This window comes from Apus apus, chromosome 15, assembly GCF_020740795.1.
Source record: "Apus apus isolate bApuApu2 chromosome 15, bApuApu2.pri.cur, whole genome shotgun sequence".
NCBI lineage: Eukaryota > Metazoa > Chordata > Aves > Apodiformes > Apodidae > Apus > Apus apus.
The window spans coordinates 13,490,044-13,513,825 of record NC_067296.1 but is presented as its reverse complement, the minus strand read 5'-3'; the positions used below and the strand labels follow the sequence as shown (position 1 = coordinate 13,513,825).

The 23,782-nt window shown below is 45.5% G+C and overlaps 1 protein-coding gene across 1 annotated transcript; it reads left to right on the top strand.

Moving 5' to 3' along the window:
- The first annotated feature begins 120 nt into the window (after positions 1–120).
- On the top strand, positions 121–21,923 carry CHRNA4 (cholinergic receptor nicotinic alpha 4 subunit). The gene is made up of 6 exons (XM_051632940.1): positions 121–658; positions 1,836–1,987; positions 4,947–4,991; positions 5,081–5,190; positions 14,200–15,580; positions 21,205–21,923. The coding sequence occupies exons 1-6, from the start codon at positions 598–600 to the stop codon at positions 21,328–21,330; spliced, it is 1,875 nt and encodes a 624-aa protein (XP_051488900.1). The 5' UTR covers positions 121–597; the 3' UTR covers positions 21,331–21,923.
- The last annotated feature ends 1,859 nt before the right edge of the window (positions 21,924–23,782 follow it).

The following is a 23,782-nucleotide window of genomic DNA, read 5'->3' as shown; positions in this document are numbered from 1 at the left end:
CTCTAGCTCTCCCCCTTTATTTCTCAGGCTAAAAGTTTTCCTCCCTGCAGCCTGGCTGCTGGAGCGCACGGATTCTCTCCTCCTCCCAAGCAGGAGGTGGGCAGGTCTAAGTACATTAAATATCCAAACATCCTGTGCTCCCTCTCTGCTCCACCGAGGGCTGGCGTGGGCATCGGTGACCCAGCGGCAGCAAAACCTGAGCACAGGCTGCCCAGAGAGCCGGGGGAAGGCTGAAAGCAGCAGCAACAGAGCGAGCAGCCGGAGCATCCCCCAGGATAACGGCAGAGGAGCAGGCAGGAGAGCCCGGGGGGCTGTGCCGTGCGTGTCTCTGGACAGGAGCTCTCTGCAGCCCTCACACGTCCCTGGCAAGTCTGTCTGCATCCGTGTCCCAGGGAAGAGCATCCTTCTAGGAGGAAGAGCTGGAAATCAGTCAGAAGAGAAAAGAGAACACGAACAAACCACCAGCTGTTGTCCCTTCGCACAGGCAGGTGAGGGAGAGGAGTTTAGGGGAATGAAGCTGGAGGATCCAGAGACTCGGAAAGGAAAAGTTGCCCTGACGGGAGACCTGGCGTGCTAGAGCCTGAGCTCTGCTCCACAATGGGATTTCTCGTGCCTAAAGGAAACCTCCTCCTCCTGCTGTGTGCCAGCATCTTCCCCGGTGAGTTACAGAAAGCTTTTCCACCCCTGTTCTGCTCTTTAGCCCTGTTCTCCCTTGCCGCTGTCCAACGCACGCCGCGAAGACCGGTCCCTGTCAGCAAGGAATTTCCCCCCACTCCTGCATCCTCCTGCCCCATCCTTACAGGTCCTCTCAGCACCAGCCTCTGCTGAGCAGTACTTTGCTTTGGTTTTCTGCTCCTTGCCTGATCTGAGGGGGAAAGGGTTAAAGCCGCAGTGGGGAAGGGGACAGGCTGGAGGAGGCAGGCAGGGGCTCAGCATCCTGCTGCTTGCCTGGGTTTTTTTTCCTTGGGTAAAGTGTGTTGATGTGTCTCCGGGCTAGAGCTCCGGCTGGGGAGAGCACGGCCAGCGCTCGGCTAATGCTTCCCTTTGTATCATCCAGGGCAGCTAAAGCCTAAATAGGAGCCATATTCCTCGAGGGATGTGGGGAGAGCCCCTGGCTCCTGCTGCCCTCAGTGAGGCTGCATCTGCGTGCAGCCAGCACAGGAGCACGGCTGCCCCTGGAAGAAGGTGGCTTTAATTTTTAATAACCAACAGGCACCTCCAGCCGTTCCTGTAGTTGTACGTGCAGGGTCAGGGCTGCTCCTGCCAGCCTCCAACTTTTAAAGTCATTCTTGAGGGGAAAATGTGCTCTTGTTACCCAATTTGTGCTCTCCCCCATCCTCTTCCTTCACACATTGTTCACCCAGCTGGGAAAGTTAGTTTAAAAACCTGAATTTCAAGCTGCCTTTATTTAATTTTATTATTCTTTGTAATGCATTTGATGCCAGTTTTTATGTGTAAATCTGATCCAATATCCCTATCTCCCAGCAGAAGGCTGGTTTTCTGGTTTTGGCTGGCCCTTCTAGCATCTCTCTTTCTGACTTCCAGACTTGCTGTGGAGTGACCACAAAAATGTAAGCAGAATCAGGGCAGGATGGCCCGTGTTGTGTTTTTCAAATGGTTTTACTGATGCCCCCACTTCCCGCAGACCAACCATGCTCTGCAGTAAAAACCCTACACTGGGATTTGGCCACAGTGGGTGAACAGAGTGAGAAATCTAGGGCAGCAGGGAGGCAAGTCACCAGGGTGGCATCACCTCTTCATGCCCCGGAGAAGCCTCCGGATGTGCTGGTGCCTGGAGCTACACGTTTCATGCTGCCCCCATTCCTTCCCCACAGCCTTCAGCCAGGTGGAAACCCGAGCCCATGCAGAGGAACGTCTCCTGAAGAAACTCTTCTCTGGTTACAACAAGTGGTCCCGCCCAGTTGCCAACATCTCCGATGTGGTCCTGGTCCGCTTCGGCTTGTCCATTGCCCAGCTCATCGATGTTGTAAGTACAACTGCTTTGTGCAACAAGCTGCCAAGATTGACCATGTCAGGGCTTGGGGAGAAGCTCCTGGTGCATGTGGGTTTTACTGGCCAATCCAGGGTCGGGTTGGGAAGACTTTGCTCTCAACAGAGAAGAGCTACCAGGCAGACAGCTCTGCTGGAGTGAGGGAGGGCTCATGTGAGTAGCTGGTCATCAAAGTGGATCCTTTATTCTTAATTTCCTACAGACAAAATCCCAAAGTCCTTATCAAAACCTGTGAGACTGATCACAGCAGAGCAGTAGAGCAACCGGCATAAATACCAGAGAGCCCCGAGTAAGGAAAAAAAAAACCCAACAAATAGGTGATTTGAAATTTAAGCCGTAATTATTCATATGTATTTACACAAGTCAATAGGAGCAGTGGTTTGTGGAAGGTAGCTTGCCAGAGGAGCTTTTTTGCAAATGAATGTTTTGAGGGTTTTTAGCTGGTCTGACAGACATTGACAAGAAAATTGTTTCTGAGTGTTTGCACAAAGAGAAGTTACATGTGTCCAAGCCAGAGCAGTTTGTGTTCCTGAGTGTTGCCCACTGACATGATGTTTAAAGGATTGCTCTGTGGCAGTGTGTTGAGGTCAAGTGCTGAATCCCAAGGAGATCCCTACAGGGCTGCAGATGTTGGGCACACACACACACAGTCTGGCTTGTGCAGACCTTGCTCCTGCTGGTTTTGCTCTCCTGTCCCTGTCTTGCATGCAGCACTTGACAGGACAGCCTGGTGGTGTAGAGGCACATCTCTTGAAGAAGGTATTGGGCTCTCTTTTGAGGGTGTCTGTCACTTCCTCTGTAACCATAAAAGCAAAAGGGTGTAATAATGTATAAAATGGGGTGATAATGAAGTGTAATGCAACTTAAACACATTAGTGGTGTGGGATAATCATAACAAATTACTTTCTACAATGTACTATCAATTGAGATAAAGGTTTTGAGACACAGAGGAAGCACAGCTGAGGTGGTGTGGGAGGTGGGCAGTTAAAGACCTGAGTTACTGGAGACTTGCATCTCCTTGCACACAAGCCAGCAGGTTCCTGCTTTTCAGCAGAGAAGTGGTCATCCATTCCCCTCCCTTCTCTTACCTTAGCCTGAGGGACCCAGGGCTGTTTGCAGTTGCTCATGTTGAGGTTGTATGGTTCTCATCTGAATAATTGATAAGACTAAAGATGAGACATTAGTGCCTGTGGAGGCATGAGAGAGACTTTCCATTATGCAGCTGCTGAATCGGAGAAGAGGGAGATCAATACACCTGCCTCATAGTGCTTTTCCCAGTTTACTTAAGAAGAATTAATCTTCTTAAAATCATGTCAGTGGTTGGAAGTGCAACCACAGGCAGTTCTGTGTTGGGCTGGTGGGTGTACAGCTGGAGAAGAGCTCTTGTCCCTTCCTGCCCCACTCCATGTGGTTGGGGACCATGAAACCCCTGCCACAGCACTTCCAGTGTCTTTCCTTCCTGACCCTGCCACTGTTGTGGTGTAAACCACGGCTGCAGTTGTCAGACCCGATGTTCAGCTCCCAATGACAAGGGGTCTGAAAGAGAAATGGGAGCTGGATTCAAACCCCACTTCCTGCTAACAAAAGTCGGGGGGTGTATGGGACAAAAATCAATGTGGAACTTGGCATCTCTGCATGTCCTCACCTCACCCTGCTGTGCTGAGGGTTTTCTGAACCCAGGAAAAGGTGGTAAGGGATCAAGAATGTATCCAGGGGCAGGACTGGGGCATGGCAGCCTTCTCCAGTAGCATTCCTGCTCGCTCACCTGAAGCAAGGGAAGTAGCTGCATTTTTTTCCCTTCTTTGTTGCTTATTTGCACGTTTTTATATTGCTCTTTCTTCCCTGTTTCATTATGGACATGTTTCGTGTCCCTGATCCCCAGACAAGGGTGCCTCTGATCAGACCTTGCACTTGATGCCACAACAGCAACGTGGAGGCTCAGTGAGGGAGAAGCATAGTCCTGCCATGAGTCTCCTGGCTTTTAATGTTCAAAATTAATCTTGAACTGCCACAAGAGCAAGGTTAATGACAAGCAGTTTGCTTCCAAATGAGCCCTGTCAATTGAGCTGGTTTTGATGCCAGATGAGGGAGAGAGAGAAAAGAAGCAAACACACAAATGAGCTCTGAGCTCTGATGTGATACTTGAATCAGAGTAGGATTAGGCTCTGCTCCACATGATGCATCCTGGGTATTTACACAGGGGTTGTAACCAGTGTGCAAGGCAAGCAGCAAATAAATTAATTCTAGTACGGTGCTGGCAGCAGTGTATTTGCCTTACATTATTTAAAAATACATGTAGTTCTACCTTTCCAACATATTTGTACTTAAAAAGTCTACCAACAGACAGCAAGGGTGTACAGCAGGCTGCCCAAAGGCTACGTGTCAACAGAGTAGCTGGGGTTTCTTTGGAAAACCCAATCCGTAGTGCTCTCAGCTCAGGCAGTTGGTAGAAGGAGAAACACTGCTGAGCTTCATGGGACAGATCTGTTCTCACGGGTAGTGTTTCCCTCTAGAAGTGCTGAACACAACTTGCAGGTGAAGCTGAGCTCTGTAACCCATGTACACACGTGTGAGTGAGGATATATATCCCCTTGCTTCAGTACTCAGGTCAAAGGCAAACTGTGAAGCCTTTTTCGCTGCCTATCCCCATCATTCTGGCTTGAACCCATCAGCACCAAGGAAAATCCTGATAAATTCAAGTCCATCTGCTTACAGGATTGCTTGGGTGCAGGCTCAGCTGTTCAGTGGTACCAGGCAGCTGTGCCCTGTCTCCTGTTAAATGACAGAAACATCTGTTTTTCTTTCCAAGATGGAACTTAAATTATGGCAGAGGTGGTTTATAATTACAGAAATGAAGTACAATTAAGAGAAACGTAATTAGTTCTTCAGGCTGTTTTGTCTGCTTCTGTAACCAACATCTGACCTTGCATTTCAGGATGAGAAAAATCAAATGATGACCACAAACGTGTGGGTGAAGCAGGTGGGTGCCCCAAAATACGTTTTTCCATATTTTTATTCAGTTTTGCACTCCGAAGCCTCGCATCTGTGTAACCACCTGGTTTTTGGCAGGAGTGGCACGACTACAAGCTACGCTGGGACCCCCAGGAGTACGAGAACGTCACATCCATCCGAATCCCCTCGGAGCTCATCTGGAGGCCAGATATTGTCCTCTACAACAAGTGAGTCTAAGCACTGTGGCCAAATCCGTCCTTGCAAATTTTCTCTGCCTATGATGTCAAGGTGCTTCTTGCAATTATTCTTCCTTAATTTGTTTTCTGTGGTTGAATTCCATGTAGATTCTCATAATATCTGTTCCAGACGTTCCTTAAATGACATGAATAACATTCATGGCAAGGGCTTTGTTCTCCTAATGAACTTCTCTCTGGACAGAGAGTTTTGTTGGGGGATGCCAGGTATTGTTTTCTCTTCACAGGTCAGATACACAATTAAGCTGAATTTGAGCTGTCAGTCCTCTTCAATTTCATTTCACCAAGGAGGTCTCCCCTAATTAATCACCATGAATTGAAAAAGCCAATTACTCTGAATGGGCTTAAGTAAGGAAAGTCTGCTGAAACATGTCAGGCTTGTGTGTCTCCAAGTACAGGTTTCAGGTCAGACCAATAACATTCTAAAATTAGTCTTAAAGAGGTATTTGCTCCTGATCCCAAATGCTTGCAATCTGCCTCTTGTATGGACACTTACTAGGGAGAAGGTAGTTGTTTTCTTTCTTTCCTTTGGAGCTTGTTGATATTCTTAGAAAGACTGTCCAAGTGCCAAGACTTTTTTTCCTCCTTGGCTTATCATACCAAAACTCTCCAGTCTCCTAGGATGCAGGATATCTCAGTCTCCCTCCCCAGCACGGGCTCCAGGGACAGCTCTTTCTGCAAGCATCAAACAAAAATATCTTTCTGTGTGGCCAACACTCAGAGGAAACCTTCACAACAGAGCCAGGCTCATTTTTGATAAACAGTTGCCTGGTTCTAGTTTGATAGGATTTTGCTTTTTTTAAAAAATAAATGGCTAAGGGAGGAAACTGTCCAGGGGCTTGTGAGCTCTGGAGACTATGGAAATTGTTCTGTTTCCCATTAGCTTGTCTCTGATCCTCAGTGGTGTGGGGTGATTGCAGACCTCTTGGAAATCACTGCATCCTCGCATAGCACCTTCCAGAGATGAGGCTGATGGAAATGACTCATTCCCAGGCACTCAGACCTTCCTATCCTACAGGGACACACTCTGAGCATAAATATATATTACAAGAGCCTCATGTTGCAGCCAAGAAAGGTGTTCACAGCTTCCACTGAAAAAAAAAAAAAAAAAAAAAAAAAAAAAACCAAAAAACCAAACAGAATATCGTGGTCCTTCTCACTGCTTAATGAATGCTTCTGGGGGTTGTTGTGTTGGACCACAGTGCCAAATGAAACAGTGTTACACAAATCTCCACTGTTTATGGGACTTTTGTGGTTCAAACCATCCCTTTGCTGTCACTTGAGCAGCTACAGGGACTCCAGGGAGCAGCTGCTTATCTGCTGGTCACAACAACTCTTCCAGAATGTTCTCCTCCTCTTTCTCTGGGGTCCAAGTCTTCCAGGCTTGCCCACCTCATTGCCTGGTGGCTCAGTCTGGTGTGCAGGGAGGGCAAGGCCAGCTGGACTGTCTACAGCAGAGGATTGCCTTTAGTAAGATTTACTAATATTGTAATTATAAATTATTATCATGTCTCCTATCACTTTATTATTATTATTACTACCATAACAGTATTACTTCAGCCCTGGCTACCTGAATCTAAGCTAATTCTCTCCCTTTATCCATACTTACCACTAATAATCATGCCTTCCTTTGTTGGTTGTTGTGAGTCTATCATGCATTTTTAATTGGTTGTTTTATCCATGAATTAAACATGGATGGAGGCGCCGACCAGTAGCCACTCAGTAATGGTTTTCCATTAATTCTAGACCTCTTTACAGCTAGATTTGCCCATGATCTTTCATACAGTTGAAAGTCACCTGCTTTCTCCATAACCTCCTATCAAACACACCTGAAGCTGCAGCCAGGAATTCTGCAATCAGGATTCAGGTTCTTTTGGGGTTGCAAATGCAAGGCAAGACCTGTAGCATGATGGGACACCAAGGTGAGGCTCTTCTGCATGGCAGCTCAAGACACGGCTTCCCCTTGTGGGCATCTCAGCTAGAAATGTTTTAGAAAGAAAGTCTTTGCAATGACTAGTCATGGGTGATGCTAACAAGGAGTCTGCTTCATGTTTTACATACATAAAGAATATATATACATGTATTGTTTTGAGGGAATGTAAAGTAGGGATCCTGGGTCCCTAAGAGCAAGGGAATGTGTGCAGAGACCTTGGTGGGAGAGAGAGAGAAACTACCCTGGCCTTTGGCATTGTTCAGGCTTTTAAATGTGAGCTATTTATTACTTGCCATGTGCTCTGTCAGAAAAAGAATTTCTGTTTGGGATGGGATCTTTCTGGGCAGGAGATTATAAAAGTGCCTCTTCTGTTTTCAGCCTGGGGTATATATAGAAATGGTAAAATTTAAATTGATTTGAGATTTACATCTTTAAGGAAACCTAGCCCCTTGCTGTGAGGTTATTCTCTTTTCTAAGCTCATTATGGTAAAAAACATCCATTTATCCACTCTAGAGGCCCAAATTAAATCAGTAAACTCAGCTGGTTTGGCCTAGAGAGTACATGTAGTTGTCAACATTCATGAGAAAACTAAAATCAAATTAATATCCTACAGGGAAATTAATATGCTGTTGAATTTTCAGGCTTCATAAGCTCCAAGACTCTAAATAGTTTCTACTAGATGTGACAAAACGTGTGTAACAAAGGAATACGAGTTAATTGTGAAACAAAAAAAGCCTCCTCTTCTCTGCCAGGAAGGCCAGCTGCTCCTTATTTGAGGCTGCAAAGGCTCTTCACACACCACCAAATAATTTAGAAATGAATTATCTAATCCTCTGCATGGACTCATTTTCCCATTCATGAGTGGACTTAGCACATTTTAGTTTTCCTTTTTATAATTAAAGTAAAAACAAAAACAAAACAAACAAAAAAACCCCACACAAACCCCTCCCCAAAACCCCCAAACAAACACAAATTAATATAATTATTATTATTTTTTTTTTCAAATCAGGGTCTAGGCTCTTGGGGCTATACTTTATTTTTTTTATTCTTCTCCACCACTCTGAGCCATTTGGATCCTGTTCATGATAGAAACTCCAGAGGAAAAAGTCCTGAACTTGCAACTTTGCAGCCAGGTGCTCCAGCTGCTACAGGCTGCCCAGAGGAATGTTAGACTATGTCCTTGAGCCCAATGGTTGGGCAGGAAACCTGAAATGTGAGTTTCTCTAGCTGGTTTTCAACTGGATACACATTATGGTATCAGAGCTTTTATCTTATCTAGCCTGATTGTTGTAAAACCTTTGAAGAAGCTACTGGGAACATTCAGACTTGAAAATGTTTATTTCTCCCTCTTTTCTGTGTTAGCTGTTCTGAAAAGCAATCCCTGCCCTAACCCCATAGTCACCAAAAAAAAAGGATCATCCATGAAGGAAATTCAAACCCAAATTCTTGTAGTTAGGAGCAGGAAATATCTTCTGGAATTGACCCAGTGGTACACAGAGGATTTTGGGACTGGATTAGAAGATCAGCTGGCAGGAGGCTTTTGAAAGTGGTGAGAAAGCAGAGAGTTCACTTGAACTGCACTGCAGTGCCTTGTTCTCTGGAGCTGTACCAGCATCTTTGCAACCAGTCAGGCTTAGGGAGTAACACTGGACTCCTGACTCATCCCAAAGCTTTTTGGAAGTGAAATACCCAAAGATGCCCCAGTCTAACCTTTAAAATATTGGAAACAGTTCTTGACATTTTTATCTGTGTGTCCTCGCACGGATCGTGTAATTTTGCACCAGATTATGCTTGTAATAGGCCCATAATTGCTGCTTCATACTTAAGCTTTCCTGATTCTGCTGGGAGTTTAAATAATTATGTTTCTGGTCAGGAATTCTCTCTCTAGATGCCTTTGAGGTTTGCTGCCAAGCTCTACTCTGTAATGCAGGGATCAACGGAAAGAAACCCCTAAGAGGGATCTCTCTCATGGGCTGTTGCTGTGTTAGCATCTGAGGAGTTCTCCTACCATTATGTTAAGGACAGAGGTAGAGTTTTACCTCCAAAGTGCTGATGAGGGTACTTGGCAAAGGGAAGAACTGAAGCAAAATGCATTAATTCAACACTGGTAGAGCCTTCTGAGAAACTTGTGCTTATCTCAGCAGGGTAGCACAGCCGTTTCTGAGGCAGGTGCCTGTTTTACTGAGGAGCAATCAAAATACCAGTTACCACTGATTTCTAAACATTTGAAACAAGCAAAACCTGGGATGTGACTTAAAGTACACAGCAGATCAGACACCTCCATCTATGTACCCCAGATGTTTTGTACCCAAGCTGCAAGATCTTGGAGATCTTTAAAACCCAACTGGACAAGGACTTGATCCTCCTGTAGACAACCATGTTTGACTGGTGAGTTTGGACTAGACAATCTCGAGAGGTCTCTTCCAACTTGTTAATTTTTAATTATCATGTTGGTAGCACAAAGCAATTGTTAATCAAAATATTATCTGGTTTGCCTTTGGGGAGTATGTTAATCTGAGTTTACAGAAGCAGCTGTTTAATGTGTACCAAAAAGATGCTGGGTACATTCTTTAAACGGGTCTTGAAAATTTTTCTTGGTTACTGCTGTTCCATGGAAAATGCTTTAAATGAGAACATTCTACCTATATCCATATATGTATAGAGCTAATTTTCAGCCTTTAAAGCTCTGCTTGGATTTAAATTGTATCATCAGAAATTAAAATAAATGTGTGCCTCATTTCCCTGCATTCTGAAAACATGTAATTTTTGTGAGATGATGTATCTCCCAACTGCAGGGAAAATAGAAACAGGCTGAAAAAAAAAATAAAATGAAAGAAGATTCCCCAGCAGCAGAGCTTTTCAATGAAATACAGTTGATGGCTGCCAGTAAAACAATGCTGTTCTTGAACCCTTATCAACTTAGAAAGTTTTAGAAGAGCAACCTTTATTCTCAACAGGAGGAGTAAGGGGCTGCAAAAACCAGCAGTGCTGTTTCCCTTGGCAAAAAAAAAAGTGGCTGTCTTGTCTGTTCAATGTGTGCATTGCTGGATTTGGCAGGAAAATGTAAGAGATTCAGTACTTTATTATTGACAGATTTTTAGAGCTGTCAGGTCAGTGTGATCAGGAGAGCCTGACTTATCTTAACTCCCAAGTTCTTGTTGTGCTGTTTACTTTGTTCTTGTTTCTTCTTCCAAATGTTTTTTTTGTGAAAACTGTCACAACAAGTGGTCCAGACTGAACAAGATGAAAATGTGCTGCCATTAATAAAGGCAGATTTTCTCTGTCCCTCTATATCAAGTCTCCCACCTTCCTGGTAAGGAAAGATTCACATTATTCAGTCAGGGCTGTTGGCACAACTTTCCCACAGCTAAGCTTTCCAGAAGGAAAGAGGGTTTGCCCAAACTCCTAACTTCAGACCTCATTTGCAGCTGGTTTTCTTACCTTCAGCCCTTGGAGGAGATTGGGAAAAGACTTGGGGAGACCATCAACAGCCAGGTGACCTTGTTTGCTCCCTCTCTCACAGCAAGAGGAGCAGAATGAAAGCCTCACCAGGGATGAAGGCATCTTCAATGAGAAGTTCAAACACGCTCTGTAAGGTCAGGAGTTACTTCACAGCCCTGTTATGCTGTTGAGGGAGAACCAGGAGGTGTTCTACTGCTCCTCAGGGGCAGTAGTTGACTCCCAAATGCTCTTGGCTTCACTCCTGCCAGGGCACTGCAGGCAAAATCCAGCTTGGAGGGTTGTACCAGGGTCATTTGTCATGATCTGTGAGCCAGAGGGCCCAGGATGAGGCTGGGCTTGTTAGGCAAGCAATTAAAAAGTACTTTTCTTGTCAAAGGAGCAGATAATTTATGGAAATAGTGGACACACAAGAGCTGCAGCATCACACTGGTTACATCCATACTTGCAGAAGAGGCGTGTGGGAAGTCACACAGAGACAGCAAAACTGCCAGACAAGATGTTCCTGGGAATGAAACACAATTACATGAATTATTATTGTTCCTGGATAAATTTTTAACAAGTTTCATACCCTTTTCCAACAGTTTTCAAAAGGAAAAACACAGACCTGTGTTGTCTCTCCAACCATTAACATGTTGCTCTACCTAATAAGAGAAACATTAGTGGATGCTCATTATCCCCTTTCGTTAATGAGTCCAATTACAAAGATATTGTCCCATTAGTGAATGATTTAATCATACCTCAGAGATCTCATTAAATGCAGGATTGGATTCCAAATTCCTATTGAGATTTAGAAAGAAAACCGCAGAGAACAGCAAACACTGGACTGTCACTTGTTGTGCACATTTCACATCTCAATCTGGCTTTGGAGTGCAGGAGGTAAGAGAAGAAGATGGTTTTTATCCAAAGCAAGTGGTCCTGCAGGGTAAATTAGATTTCAGAAAGAAGTAGTAAGAAAGGCTTTGGGTGGATGGTGCCATGGCATTGCTCAGTTTTATTCTCTTTGGAGTAAAACACAGTGGTGGTTTTGCCTTGATCCCTTTGAGACAGCAGTCTGGGCTTGTGCATGTTTTTAGCCTTCCTAAAAAAAGGAAAGCTTTAGAAAAAAAAAGACCAGAGGTCAAAAAGCACTGGGTCCTTTTGTTTCTCCAAAATCTGCCACAAAGAGCAAAGGTTTTCCATTATAGAAACAAAGCAGAGTCAATAAAAAACCCATCATAAACATTATTATTTTTTTTCCATTAGTTCAACCAACCTGGAAAATTGTCTCAAAGGACAAAGGCTGTGATCCTGGGAGTTGGGGCACGTGCCATCTGTGCCCAGATCCTGTGGTAGCCAAGACAGGTCATGAAGGGCCAGATCCTGGCCTCCCAAAATGAGCAATACTACGCCAGGCTCAGTGGAAGCAGTGTGGGCATGGGCTGAAGAGGATGCTTCAGAAGGCAAGATGAAGCATCAGAAAGTATTTATTTTTTTCCCTTTTGCATATGAATGAATGGATGATTTCCTAAAGAAATAAACGTAGGCCAGTTCCTCCGCCTTCAGCAGCTGGAGGGGCTCCACAGGATGGTCCTTGTACAGCATATCTTGCTGCTGGTGAGGAAGAGGAGAGGTGTGACCCTCTGCACCCCATCACTGCAGGGCACATCTGTGCAGTGGAACAGCAGCTGGGGCCCAGGGACTTGGGCTGGGGCAGTGGCTGCAGGCTGGACGGGCTCCACAGCAGGGAAGGCTGGGCAGGAGCAGAGAGCTTTCTATCTATATCAGCCTGAATAATTCATCTCCAGTTTTTAGCAGAAGCTCTGCCTCCCCTGCTCAGCTTCCCCCGTGTGTAGCAGTGCTGCTGTCTGGGACTCAGCATCCCAGAGCTCTGCAGCAGCTCAAGCCGGGTGTGTCAGACAGTCCCCAGTTCCCTCCTTGCTTTTTGGATGCTGTTTTCTCTCTTCCTGTGGCTGAATTAGAGGGTACTGCTGTACACACAGATTCCACCTGCCTTTTTTTTTTTTTTTTTTCCTGGGACCTCAACCTTTCAGACATTTGCTCACGACGAACAGAAAATCATAGCTCTATTCAAAGCTCACCCACATTTTTAGGGCCCTTGAAGCAGGGTGTTTGGTCCAGGCTGTGACTGTCCAAAGATATGCAAATCCTCTGCAAGCAGAAATCAAGGGGGAAAGGGGGTTTGAAGTTTCAGCCAGTTACTGCACAAAGGGGCTGCAGATGTAGAGGCTTGGCTCATTCTCAGATGAAGTTTTGTCATGCAAACACCCAGGCTCCATCATGATGGTTATTTGAGCAAGGAGATCTGTTGCTTATGCAGCTTTGAGATCTTTGGTTTTGCCTCTTTGTGTAAGCCCAGGCAGACTGCAGATCTTGCAGAGACTGCCTGGAGGAAGGACATTGCTGTAGAAAAAGTACCTTTGGACTTGGCCCCAGAACTGGAGTTAAAGTGTCACAGTGCACATGTCCTCCTGGCCAAGAGCAGAGGAAGAGCAGCACTTCTTGTTGGCTCAGCCATGCAGGGCATTAATTATCTGCTGTGCTAATTGATTCTGTTAATGAGCTAATTTCTTTCTGTGGCCTCCACACAGTGGGGCAAGCTGCAGGTTAATTGTTTAGTGTGTCGTGGCAGAGCTGTGGGTTTGAGGAAGGAGCAGAGCTGTGGCTGGTGCTGCTGAGGTGGAGGACAGGGTTGTCTCCAGGCCTGGGGAATCCAGCCCCAGAGCTTCTCAGTCTCCTTTCTTTCCCCAACACTATTAGAGCTCAAGAATGCCAGACCTTGGTGATCTTTTGTTCCTCCAGATCCCCAGTGCACTTGCTCTCCTGTTGCTTCTTCTGGTCACCTTCATGTGTCCCAGTCCCCATGAGGAGCTGGAAGCAGCCGGTGTCACGGTGCAGTGCTGTGAGAAACCAGAGCTCTGGGCAGCTGGGAAAAGCAGATGCAAACCAACAGAAACCCTGCCTATGCAGCAGCTCTTGCACTGGCTGGAAAACAGCTTTCCACTAGAAAATCCTGGGGTGTTATCTGTTTATCTTACAGCAGCACACAGACCCCAACTGAGAGTCCCTGTAAGAAGACATCATAAAAGCAGCTCTCTCCCCGGGCTGGGAAATCCAGAGATTAACTTTCATTATTCCTGTTAATAGGATGTTCTGGCTGTTTTTCATGTAACAGACTGAATGATTACCCAACACTTTCATTTATAGCAGCTGTCACGATTCATTCTAAAGAGCCCACAGCCACACTACCTAAGGATGGTTCCTCCTACCACTCTAAAGCAAATCCAACCATTTTCAGAGAATTTATGGAGTAACTTTGAGGAAAGTTTGTGCACATGCACCCCAAGGACCTGACATGCCAGGTGAGGGCTCACATTTGTATGCAATTCCAGTGCTTGCATAAACCAACAGAGTTCAAAACCCACTGGATAGAGTGGATGGATCCAGTGTCTGTATGATGGGCCTCTTGTACCTCTCAGGTGCCCCAAGTGCATTTCTGGAAGGCAGGCTCTAAATATCCAATTTCTTTAACAGATGTGAGACCTCCCAGAGAAGCCTTAGTCTTTTTTTACCTTCTGTCTCTCCCCAGTGCTGACGGTGACTTTGCAGTCACCCACCTGACCAAGGCCCACCTCTTCTATGATGGAAAAATTAAATGGATGCCACCTGCTATCTATAAAAGCTCTTGCAGCATTGATGTCACCTTCTTCCCCTTTGACCAGCAAAACTGCACTATGAAGTTTGGCTCCTGGACCTATGACAAAGCCAAGATAGACTTGGTGAGCATGCACAGTCATGTGGACCAGCTGGACTACTGGGAGAGCGGGGAATGGGTCATCATCAACGCTGTGGGCAATTACAACAGCAAGAAATATGAATGCTGCACAGAGATCTACCCTGATATCACTTACTCCTTCATTATCCGGAGGCTGCCACTGTTCTACACAATCAATCTGATCATCCCCTGCCTCCTGATCTCCTGCCTGACTGTCCTGGTCTTCTATCTGCCTTCAGAGTGTGGAGAGAAGATAACCTTGTGCATCTCTGTGCTGTTGTCCCTCACTGTGTTTCTGCTGCTCATCACAGAGATCATCCCATCTACCTCCTTGGTCATCCCTTTGATTGGAGAGTATCTTCTCTTCACCATGATATTTGTTACCTTGTCTATCATCATCACTGTCTTTGTGCTCAACGTGCACCATCGTTCCCCACGTACCCACACGATGCCTGACTGGGTGAGGAGGATCTTCCTTGACGTAGTCCCACGCCTCCTCTTCATGAAACGTCCCTCCGCAGTGAAAGACAATTGCAAGAAGCTCATTGAATCCATGCACAAAACAAACAATACACCAAGGCTTTGGTCCGAGATCGACGTAGAACCCAACTTCACTACCTCATCTTCCTCCAGCCCCCAGAGTAACGAACCATCACCTACGTCTTCCTTCTGTGCCCACCTTGAGGAGCCAGCTAAGCCTCAGCCTATTTGCAAGTCTCCTTCTGGGCAGTACTCTGTGCTGCACCACGAGCCTGTACAGGTGACGTGCTCCTCTCCACAACCCTCACGCCACCCCCTGAGTGACACCCAGACCACTTCCCTCCTGAAAGGCAGATCACTAAGTGTGCAGCAGATGTACAGCCCCAATAAAGTAGAGGAAGGGACCATCCGCTGCAGGTCCAGGAGCATCCAGTATTGTTACCTGCAAGAGGACTCTTCTCAGACCAATGGCCAATCCACTGGCTCTCCAGCATCCCAGCGGTGCCAGCTAAATGAAGAGCAGCCCCAGAACAAGCCCCCTCAGTGCAAGTGTAAATGCAAAAAGGACGAGGCAGCTGGTGCAGCAGCTCGGGAGAGCAAGGCTCACAGTGCCAAAGAGCAACATCTGATGTTGATGTCCCCAGCCCTGAAGCTGGCAGTGGAAGGGGTTCACTACATCGCAGACCATCTGCGAGCAGAAGATGCGGATTTCTCAGTAAGTACCTTAGCCTGTTCTCCTTGGGTAAGTCAAAAATTATCTGCTAAGGAAGCACGACCAACCCTGGGGGTTCCACAGCCTCATCCATCCATGATGTTGTGACTCTTTGAACGTGTTGGCCACTATAAGCACAGCTGGAGAACTTACCCTTCAGGTCTCCAAGCATGTGAGCCTTGGCACAACCAGACCATGCTCAGGGCTGTCCTAGAACAATAGGATTCTCCAGCAGAAAATAGGAGTAAAATTCTTGTTAGGTAGGAAGGCAGCAGCAAAGATTTTGAGAGAGACCCAAACAGCAGTCAGCTGGTGGGAACACAGCAGGCTTGTTCTGTACAGAGAAGCCTCAGACAGTCAGGGAAATCACCCTGTCTGGTTGTTATTAAGCATTGACTCCAGCTACTGAGCCAAGGAAAGAAATTCCCAAAAAAGGCTGTGGATGTGGGAAGCTCATAGTAGTGTGGGGACATTTCAGGGTGCGTTTAGCTCTGCATGATGTGATTCCTCGTAAGTGAACTGCCACTGGAGCTTTTGGCTCTGTGCAGGAAGGCAGGTGGCCCGACAGATTTCATGCTTACTCTGAAGGGGTAAATATGGCTACAAATAGAGAAGGGAATCAAAGGCTGCAAGAATTCCTTTCATTAGAGGTGGTGATGCAGATACAAGTGCCAGATCCTGTCACACTTCTTGTAGCTCTTCTCCTGCACTACCATGGATACAGTCTGCTAGCTAATTATGGCCAAAATGAAGGAAGCCACAAGATAACCTAAAGTTCTTGCTAAAGAAAATTCTTACCTAGCTTTTCCTAGAGGGCTACATCAGCAAAAAGTACTTTTTCAGCTGTCTTTACAGTTTGATTTTCTCAAGATTTAGAGCTCAGACTTCCAGGGCACAAGGAGGGTCTTTATATTTGCATTTTTCACAGCACTGAGCAGCAGCAGCAACAAAAGATTAGGTGCTACTCTCCAATTATACACTCCTTGGTACCACAGTTTGAGAGGCCTCTGTTCTTCAGCGTGTTTCCCTTTACAACATCCGTTTGAGGAAGAGTTTGCTCCTCACGTTGTGGAGTTACAGGCAAAGTACAGGGTTGAGGTGACCTGCTCAAGGTCACACAGAAAATCTGCAGCAGAGATGGGCTGCAAATCCCCATCTTCATTACTTGACAGCCCAACACTCTTTGCCAGGTAAAAGCATTTCATAAGCACATTAAGACTGTGGGAATTAAACTCTGCTCTCTCCTCCTGGCAATAATCACAAGTAAATTAGCAGAAATCTGTTGGTTTTAACTCACTTGTTTCCCCCTGGTGCAAATGAAAGAATATTACACCAATAACACCTTCCACTTCAACTGATTCTCTTTCTGCCAAGCTTGTTGATATCATCAAGAAGCAAGTTCTTGGGTTCTTTTCTTAAAATCTATTATTGCACCTTTCTTTAAAATAAAGAGTCTTCAGAAGCCACAAATTTTCTTCTTATACCTTCCACTAACCTTCCCTCTTGAAATGAAGTTATTATCTTGAGAAAACTATTTACAGCACTAAACAGCAAAAGGAGAAGAAAAGGAGTTTTGAGGACTCCAGCCCTCCTGCCAGCCCAGGCTGTGAGCAAAGGCACTGGGGAAACATCCAGCAAGGAATAGAGAAGAGTCTCCCCTGGATCACAGGTGTACCAGGCTCCCCTGGCTGGGTCTGCAGACCTTCCCCCAGTTTTCTGCTGTTCCACAGCCATTGGGGTTGGCACGACAGGCAGAGGTTGGGTCTTCAGATTTGGGGGAATAACTGCAGAGCCTGCTATGAAGGTGTGCTGTTTTCTTCTGGAGCCAAGTAACAGCAAGTAGGAAAGCATCTATTTTTTTTCTTCAGGTGGAAATGACAAAGAAGAAAGATAATCTTCTGGAATTTAAATTTACTGGAAGGAGCAGAACTGATGGAATAAAATGAGAACTTCTTGGGAGGAAAAAAAATCACTTCTCAGTTTTGCTTTCATCTTAAAATCAAATTGCAGCATTTCTTCATGGAATACTTCAACAAATCTATCAGCAGGCACCTCAGATGCAGCTGCAGCCCTTGAGACACAGCTCCCTGTCTCTTGAGTAATATTTTTAGAGACATTCACCTTCCCAGAACAAGAACAGAGCTTCTTTTGAAGTTCCTGTCTTTTTTATTTCTAAAGCACCATTGCCATGGGGGCAGTGCTTCTAAATTAAAAATAAATAGCTTATTTAATGAAGTGCTTCAGCCAGGAGAAAATGGGAAGTGTAAGAGGCAGTTGTTTGTTAGAAAAAGGTACCTGCAAACAATGTGAGCACAATGGTACACGGGGGGAAATGCAAGACCAAATTGTCCCAGCACATGATAGAAATGCCATTAGAAATTAATTACAGATTGAGAAGCAAAACAAGCTGAATGTCACATGAGCCAAAATAACCAGACACCAACAGCACTCACTGGAAAGCCTTGTCCTCATACCTGTGTGCATCTCTAGGCTGCTCTAATAAGAAGACTTTGAAGACTGTTTAAAAATAAAATGGGAGAAAATATAGCTCAAGGGGAGGAAACACAGGATAATCTCACAGGTTTATTTTTAACAAAGTACAGTAAAACCACCTGGGGCTGCTCTAATCTGTGTAGAGGGTTCTGGGTCCTGGGGACCAGATGTCACCAAGGCACTTCAACCTCCACTCAAACCCTGGCGCAGGGTGCCCTGCTCCCACCTGCCTGGAGCTGGATTGGGGAAGAGCCACAGTGTCCTGTACTTTTGGGGAATTTGTGGGTGGGAGAGTCAGCTGGCTCCTGCCTCTGATCCTTTCCCAAAAATAGTTTAGAGTGAGCTTCTTAAAAACTAATCAAAATACAGCTCAGGAGTTGGGGTGCCAGATGTTGACAGCTGCAAGAGATGCCAGAGAGACCTCTGGGGATCATGCTCCACGTGAGGTGCTGGATCACAGGGAAATGCTACAATGTCATCACAAAACAAAGCAAAACAACCAACAAAATCCAGATAATTTCCTTTTCCTCCTATTATTTTTTTTTTTTTTTTCATTGTCTCTCTCCATAATTTCTGATTCCACCTTCTGTGCTCTTGCTGGATACTGATCTTGCAAGCATCTGGTACCCTCCCAGCCCTCATTTGCAAGATGAACCGAGCATTTCTGTGTACACCATTACATTTGAAAGCAAATTTCTACTGAACTTTTCAGGTTGCTCCTCTTCTGCCATTTCTCCCCTCTTCTCAACAAAGAAACTCATCTAGTTCATTTCTTTGTGTGATCTAGCACTTAATTTTACTAGCACCAATACTAAAAAAAGCTTATTTTGCCAGAAAGGGGCACTATTTACTCAGTCCAACTTTCCAGTTGGATGTGGGATAGTCAGTTTCAGATTGTCTTGACACATGGACTGCATCATGAGACACTAAGCCCATAAACAATCACCCAGAGCTTGCTTAGCAGCCCTTCTCACCAGGAATTGTATCAGAGATTCACTCCAGCTCTCAGCAAGCGATGAATAGATCAGAAAATATACAACAAAAACACTGAGATGTGAATCAGAGAATTCTTTGGGGTTTCAAGAGTCATTATTTCTTTTAGTCTCCCTAACTATAGATGGATCTACTAAGGGCTGTGCAGTCAATATGGTTTCCCTCAAGAAAATAACAAGCTCAGGGTGAACCTCAGTTGTTTTCATCTGCTTATAGAATAGCAAAACCTGCTTGACTTGGTGCTGTTTTTAAAGGGAAGAAAACTATCTATTGCACAAAAATATCTAACCAATTCTTACACTTTTGAAAACGATCAAGCATTGCTGCAATTTAAGGTGCTTTGTTCAGAGAACAGATTATAGGAAAATGTTGTATGTTCTCCAGCATGGGTCTCATTTCCCAAGTCACAAAGCCACTTACCCAGCCAAGGAGCTGGAGCAATCCTAGGTGATTTGAAGGTCTAGCCAAGCAGTGCACACAGCAAACAGCAAGAGGAGCAGTGCAGGAGCTCATGTTGCTTCAGCTGAACGTTGTCTTCGTTGAGGCACAGAGTGACACCAAGTACATTGCAAATCCATGAGAAGGTTTGTGATCAGGTTGTGAAGGGTTCAGCACACCAAAATGAGGTAAATGCCCATACTTTATCTGCAAGGAATTATTCTCTTAGCTCAATAAAACATTACAACATTGGCCACAGAAGCCAGGGTGACACATTCTTCCCCTGTGACCCATCATGATTTCTCTGTACCACCCACAAGATATAAGATAAAATATAGTGGTTCATCCTTGACCAACAAAGAAAGAGAAGACTCAAGGTGAGATTTCAGTTTGTGCTCAGAGCTTGTTTAGTGCTTGAGAGATCATAATATTTTAGGACCTGTTGTTGCTACCGTATCTACCTGTGAAAACAGGTGCTGCACATGGTTGTTTCGTGGCTGCCTGGTTTGCTTCCCTTACCAAAATGAATCTTCAGCATAATCAGATAATCGTAAAAAAAATTAAATTATTAAAAACAAAAAAATCAAGCCAGGTCATCTACAAATCATGTTTTAGGTCACACCTACTGTTCAAGGCTACTCTCTTATCACCATCTCTGTTCCAAACAAATGTGGGACCAGTGGATGAAAAGGCCTGTACCACCAGGGTTACATTATTATTGTCCTGTGCTTTCCACTCATGCTGTCAGCCTGATGTAAAGCAGTCCCAGCAAAGCCCAGCCTTGGCTTCTCTCCCTTCATCTCCTCACACCACACTCCTGACTTGCTGCCATCACAGCCACCAAAGAGGTTTGATCTAGTTCTTGCTGAGGTGTTTTTTTTTTCCTGAAGAGGAAGATAGGATGCCCTATTTCAGCCCTTGGGTCTATTAATCACCAAGTGGGATATTGTGGGAAAATACAATGGGTCCAGCCATAGCAAATTAAACTTTACCAATCTGATCTGCTCCCTTCCTAGGAAAGAAATTAATAACAGCAACGTAATAAAAGAGGTTTTCGTGTTTGTGTGGTTTCTTACTTAATGAGATAGACATTTACAATTCTTCCCTGATGGTATTAACAAGTACTAGACCTCCCCAGAGAGGAATTGCCGGAAAATCCATCCACAGAAAGATAAAACTAGGGAAAAAGCTTATTTGCTGGTTCATTTTCACTGCTTACTCACCCAAAGCTGTAAACCTCTTCACAGCAAGAGTTTGGCTTCATTGATCTGTAAGCAAAGCTGTTTACGAGCATGGGAAAACAAGTCATTTCTTCCCACCCCCCCTTCCCCCAGCATCCCACCCTCCCCAGGTGGAATTGCAACCTCATTTACACACCCAGTTACAGCAGTTGCTCGTGGAAAATGGGATAATGAGGGTGCAGATGAACTTAATCATCCATGGGTGTATGTCACCCCTGGGGAGCTGTGAATGGGCTTTGCAATTGCATGTGGAAACCCAGGCAGTCTGGGAATCTATCCCACATCAGCCACTGGTAGAATTAGTTCTGGTTATCATATGGGGCCACTAAATGTGAGACCTTCTCCTCCTATCTTTGGATTTAAATTAAAATATCCTATTTTGGAATAAAACACTAACAGTCTTAATGAGTTTTAATCTCAAATCAGTTAGTAATTACCTTTTCATCGTCCCTGTGTTCCCAGGTGAAGGAAGACTGGAAATATGTCGCAATGGTCATTGACAGGATCTTCCTCTGGATGTTCATCATTGTGTGTTTGCTGGGAACTGTTGGTCTCTTCCTCCCACCGTGGCTGGCAGGAATGATCTAAATATAACCCCAGAAGGAAGGAAGTATACCCCACGTTGTGGATTTTAGTTCACCTGGAGGGAGAGGAGCAGAGAAATGGAGGCAGCCTTTGAATAATTTACTGCGTGTCTGCGCTTGAGTTGCCCCAGAGCTCTCTGGGAATACTTTCCAAGGTCACATTGTTTTGCTGATTTTCATCTCCTCCATCTAATTTAGGGGAAAAGTTCTTACTAAAGTCTGTACATAGCATGGTGGCATTCATTGGCATATACTCAGCAATGTAAGAACACAAGCTTGCTCCCTACAGCAGCACATAAAAGGGCTTCACATCTACAAACCAGCCCTTGGCAGATTAGCTCCAGTCGTCCTCAAAGGTCTCGGTGTGCCCTGCCTGGTAATTTTGCCCTGTCAAGCTTAAGTGCTTCAGGACTGTGTGTCCTTGTATGAGCCATTTTATAAATAAAGTTCCAGATTTGGGATACCTGTGTAGGAGGTGGTCTGTGGTCAGCTGAATCCAGAGCCTGGGGAAGGTGGGACCTGAGGTGAGATGCCAGCTGCAGGCTGGCACATGTGGCTTGCCCATGCCACATGGCTCAGTGAGCAGCAGAGAACTGTAGAGACTTGGAACTCAAGCAATCATAGAATATGCTGTTGGAAGGGACCCATCATGGAGTCCAACTCCTGTCCTTGTGTAGGGCACCCCAAGAATCACACCATGCTCCTGAAAGCATCATCTTGAGCTCAGGCAGGATTAGGAAGAGTCTTCTTCAACATATAGGTTACTGCATTCTGAGCAGTACAGGCTCAAAACCAACACAGTGATCAGTCTGTTTGGCCTCATCTAAGCAGATACAACTGACCTCTGTGTTCACAGACTCAGCCAAGTGCTTAAAATCTGTACAGCTCACAAAATCCTGGAGGGTTCGTGGCTTGGGCCAGCTCTGCTGAGAGCTGCACTGGCACAGCAGGAGGGAGGATGAGCCCTGGCTGCTGCTGCTGCCTCTTTGCTTGTTTCCAGATAAAGAGAGACTCGGTCTTTGGAGAGAGATGCTAATTTATCCCTTTTCACAGTCAGTGAGTTTGCTTATGGCAATGAAAGGAAAACAAACAGTCAAACATCTTCAGAGTCTGGTGCATAAATGAAACATCACAGCTGCAGGCTGAGCAGGGGCTGCAGAGCAGAGAGGGGCTGAGCTGGGGGCTGTGGAGCAGGCAGGATTGGGGCTGTCGTGCAGGCAGGGTTAGGGCTGTGGTGCAGGCAGGATGGGCTCCTGAACCTTCTCTGGTGCCTTTTTTGCATTTTGAGTGCACCAATAAAATGATCACGGAGATGGGGCCATTTCTGAGCCTGGACACTGCTGAGTCAGGGGCATCACATCACCAGACTGCAGCTGTGCCCACCATGGCTGCTCAGAGCTCCCACTGCAGCCTCCTCCTCCTCCCCAGTCCATGAACACCCAGAGCTTTGCTAGGCACATGCTTTTTAAGCTATAAACCCACATGCACTTTCCAAGCCAGACTGGGGTGTCAGCAGCAGCTGGAGTCTCTGCTCGCATCTCCTAGTGAAGGTGGGTGGGCTTGGCCAGCACCAGAGCAGGGGACATGACCCATGGAGGGGAGGGTGGCTGTACCCTGAACTGTACTGGAGCCCTGCCTGGCAGAAGGGAATGATTTGAAGGTAGCAGGAGAATTGATGAAGGCTTGGCAGGACAAGATGAGAAGTGACAGCGGAAACCAGTTACAAAGATGTCACTGGTGCTTGGGAAGAAGCTGAGACAATACAGGTCACCAGTGTCCCTCCTTTGCCAACAGCATGTTTTTCATACAGTAGCAACTCTGTTTCTGCTCACGTGGCATTAATTGTTCACCAGTTTAAAGTTCAAATAAAGTCTTACCTTCTGCTTTCGGTGTGTCTCAGGGAAATAAACAGGAATCAACCCCTACTGCTCTTTCTTAGGCAGGTCGTTCCATCTTGGAGGCTGTTGAGGAGGATGCTGTCACTCCATTGCATTCAAAGGTCAGAAACTGGAATAAAACTGGCACGTGAAGCATACTATAGCTGTAGAACAACGAATAATGCTGCTATTACAAACCCAGGAAACACAAATAAAGAGGTTTTTAGCATATGAAAGACTCAATGAAAATGTATGCAGCCAGGCTGTTAACAACTGCCCTGTTCCCAGCTCAGAAATATTCCCAGGACCCGACTGAACATGCTGGCATCAGAAGAAGAGGGAGAAAGTAAGGTTAGGGTGTAGCAGGAGCTTTAAAACTGACTTGGAAGAGACCCAGAGCAAAAGTAACTGGTTTTCAGGATCTGGGAGTGCAAAACTAAGGTCAGAGACCCCTAAAGACATCCCAGAAAGCAGACACAAACACTGGTCTTTCCTGGTTTACTTGTGAAGGAGAGATCATATCCTCACCATAGTGTTTCGTGCTTTCACACCAGTATAGCTCCATTGGTCATGAATGGA

What these genes read in the sequence shown, in the direction of transcription:
- CHRNA4 (XM_051632940.1), top strand. Translation starts at nt 598, where the DNA reads ATGGGATTTCTCGTGCCTAAAGGAAACCTCCTCCTCCTGCTGTGTGCC. An exon ending in GTGTGCCAGCATCTTCCCCG is followed by an intron (nt 659 to 1,835) that starts GTGAGTTACAGA and finishes CCTTCCCCACAG; the next exon opens with CCTTCAGCCAGGTGGAAACC. An exon ending in GATATTGTCCTCTACAACAA is followed by an intron (nt 5,191 to 14,199) that starts GTGAGTCTAAGC and finishes GTCTCTCCCCAG; the next exon opens with TGCTGACGGTGACTTTGCAG.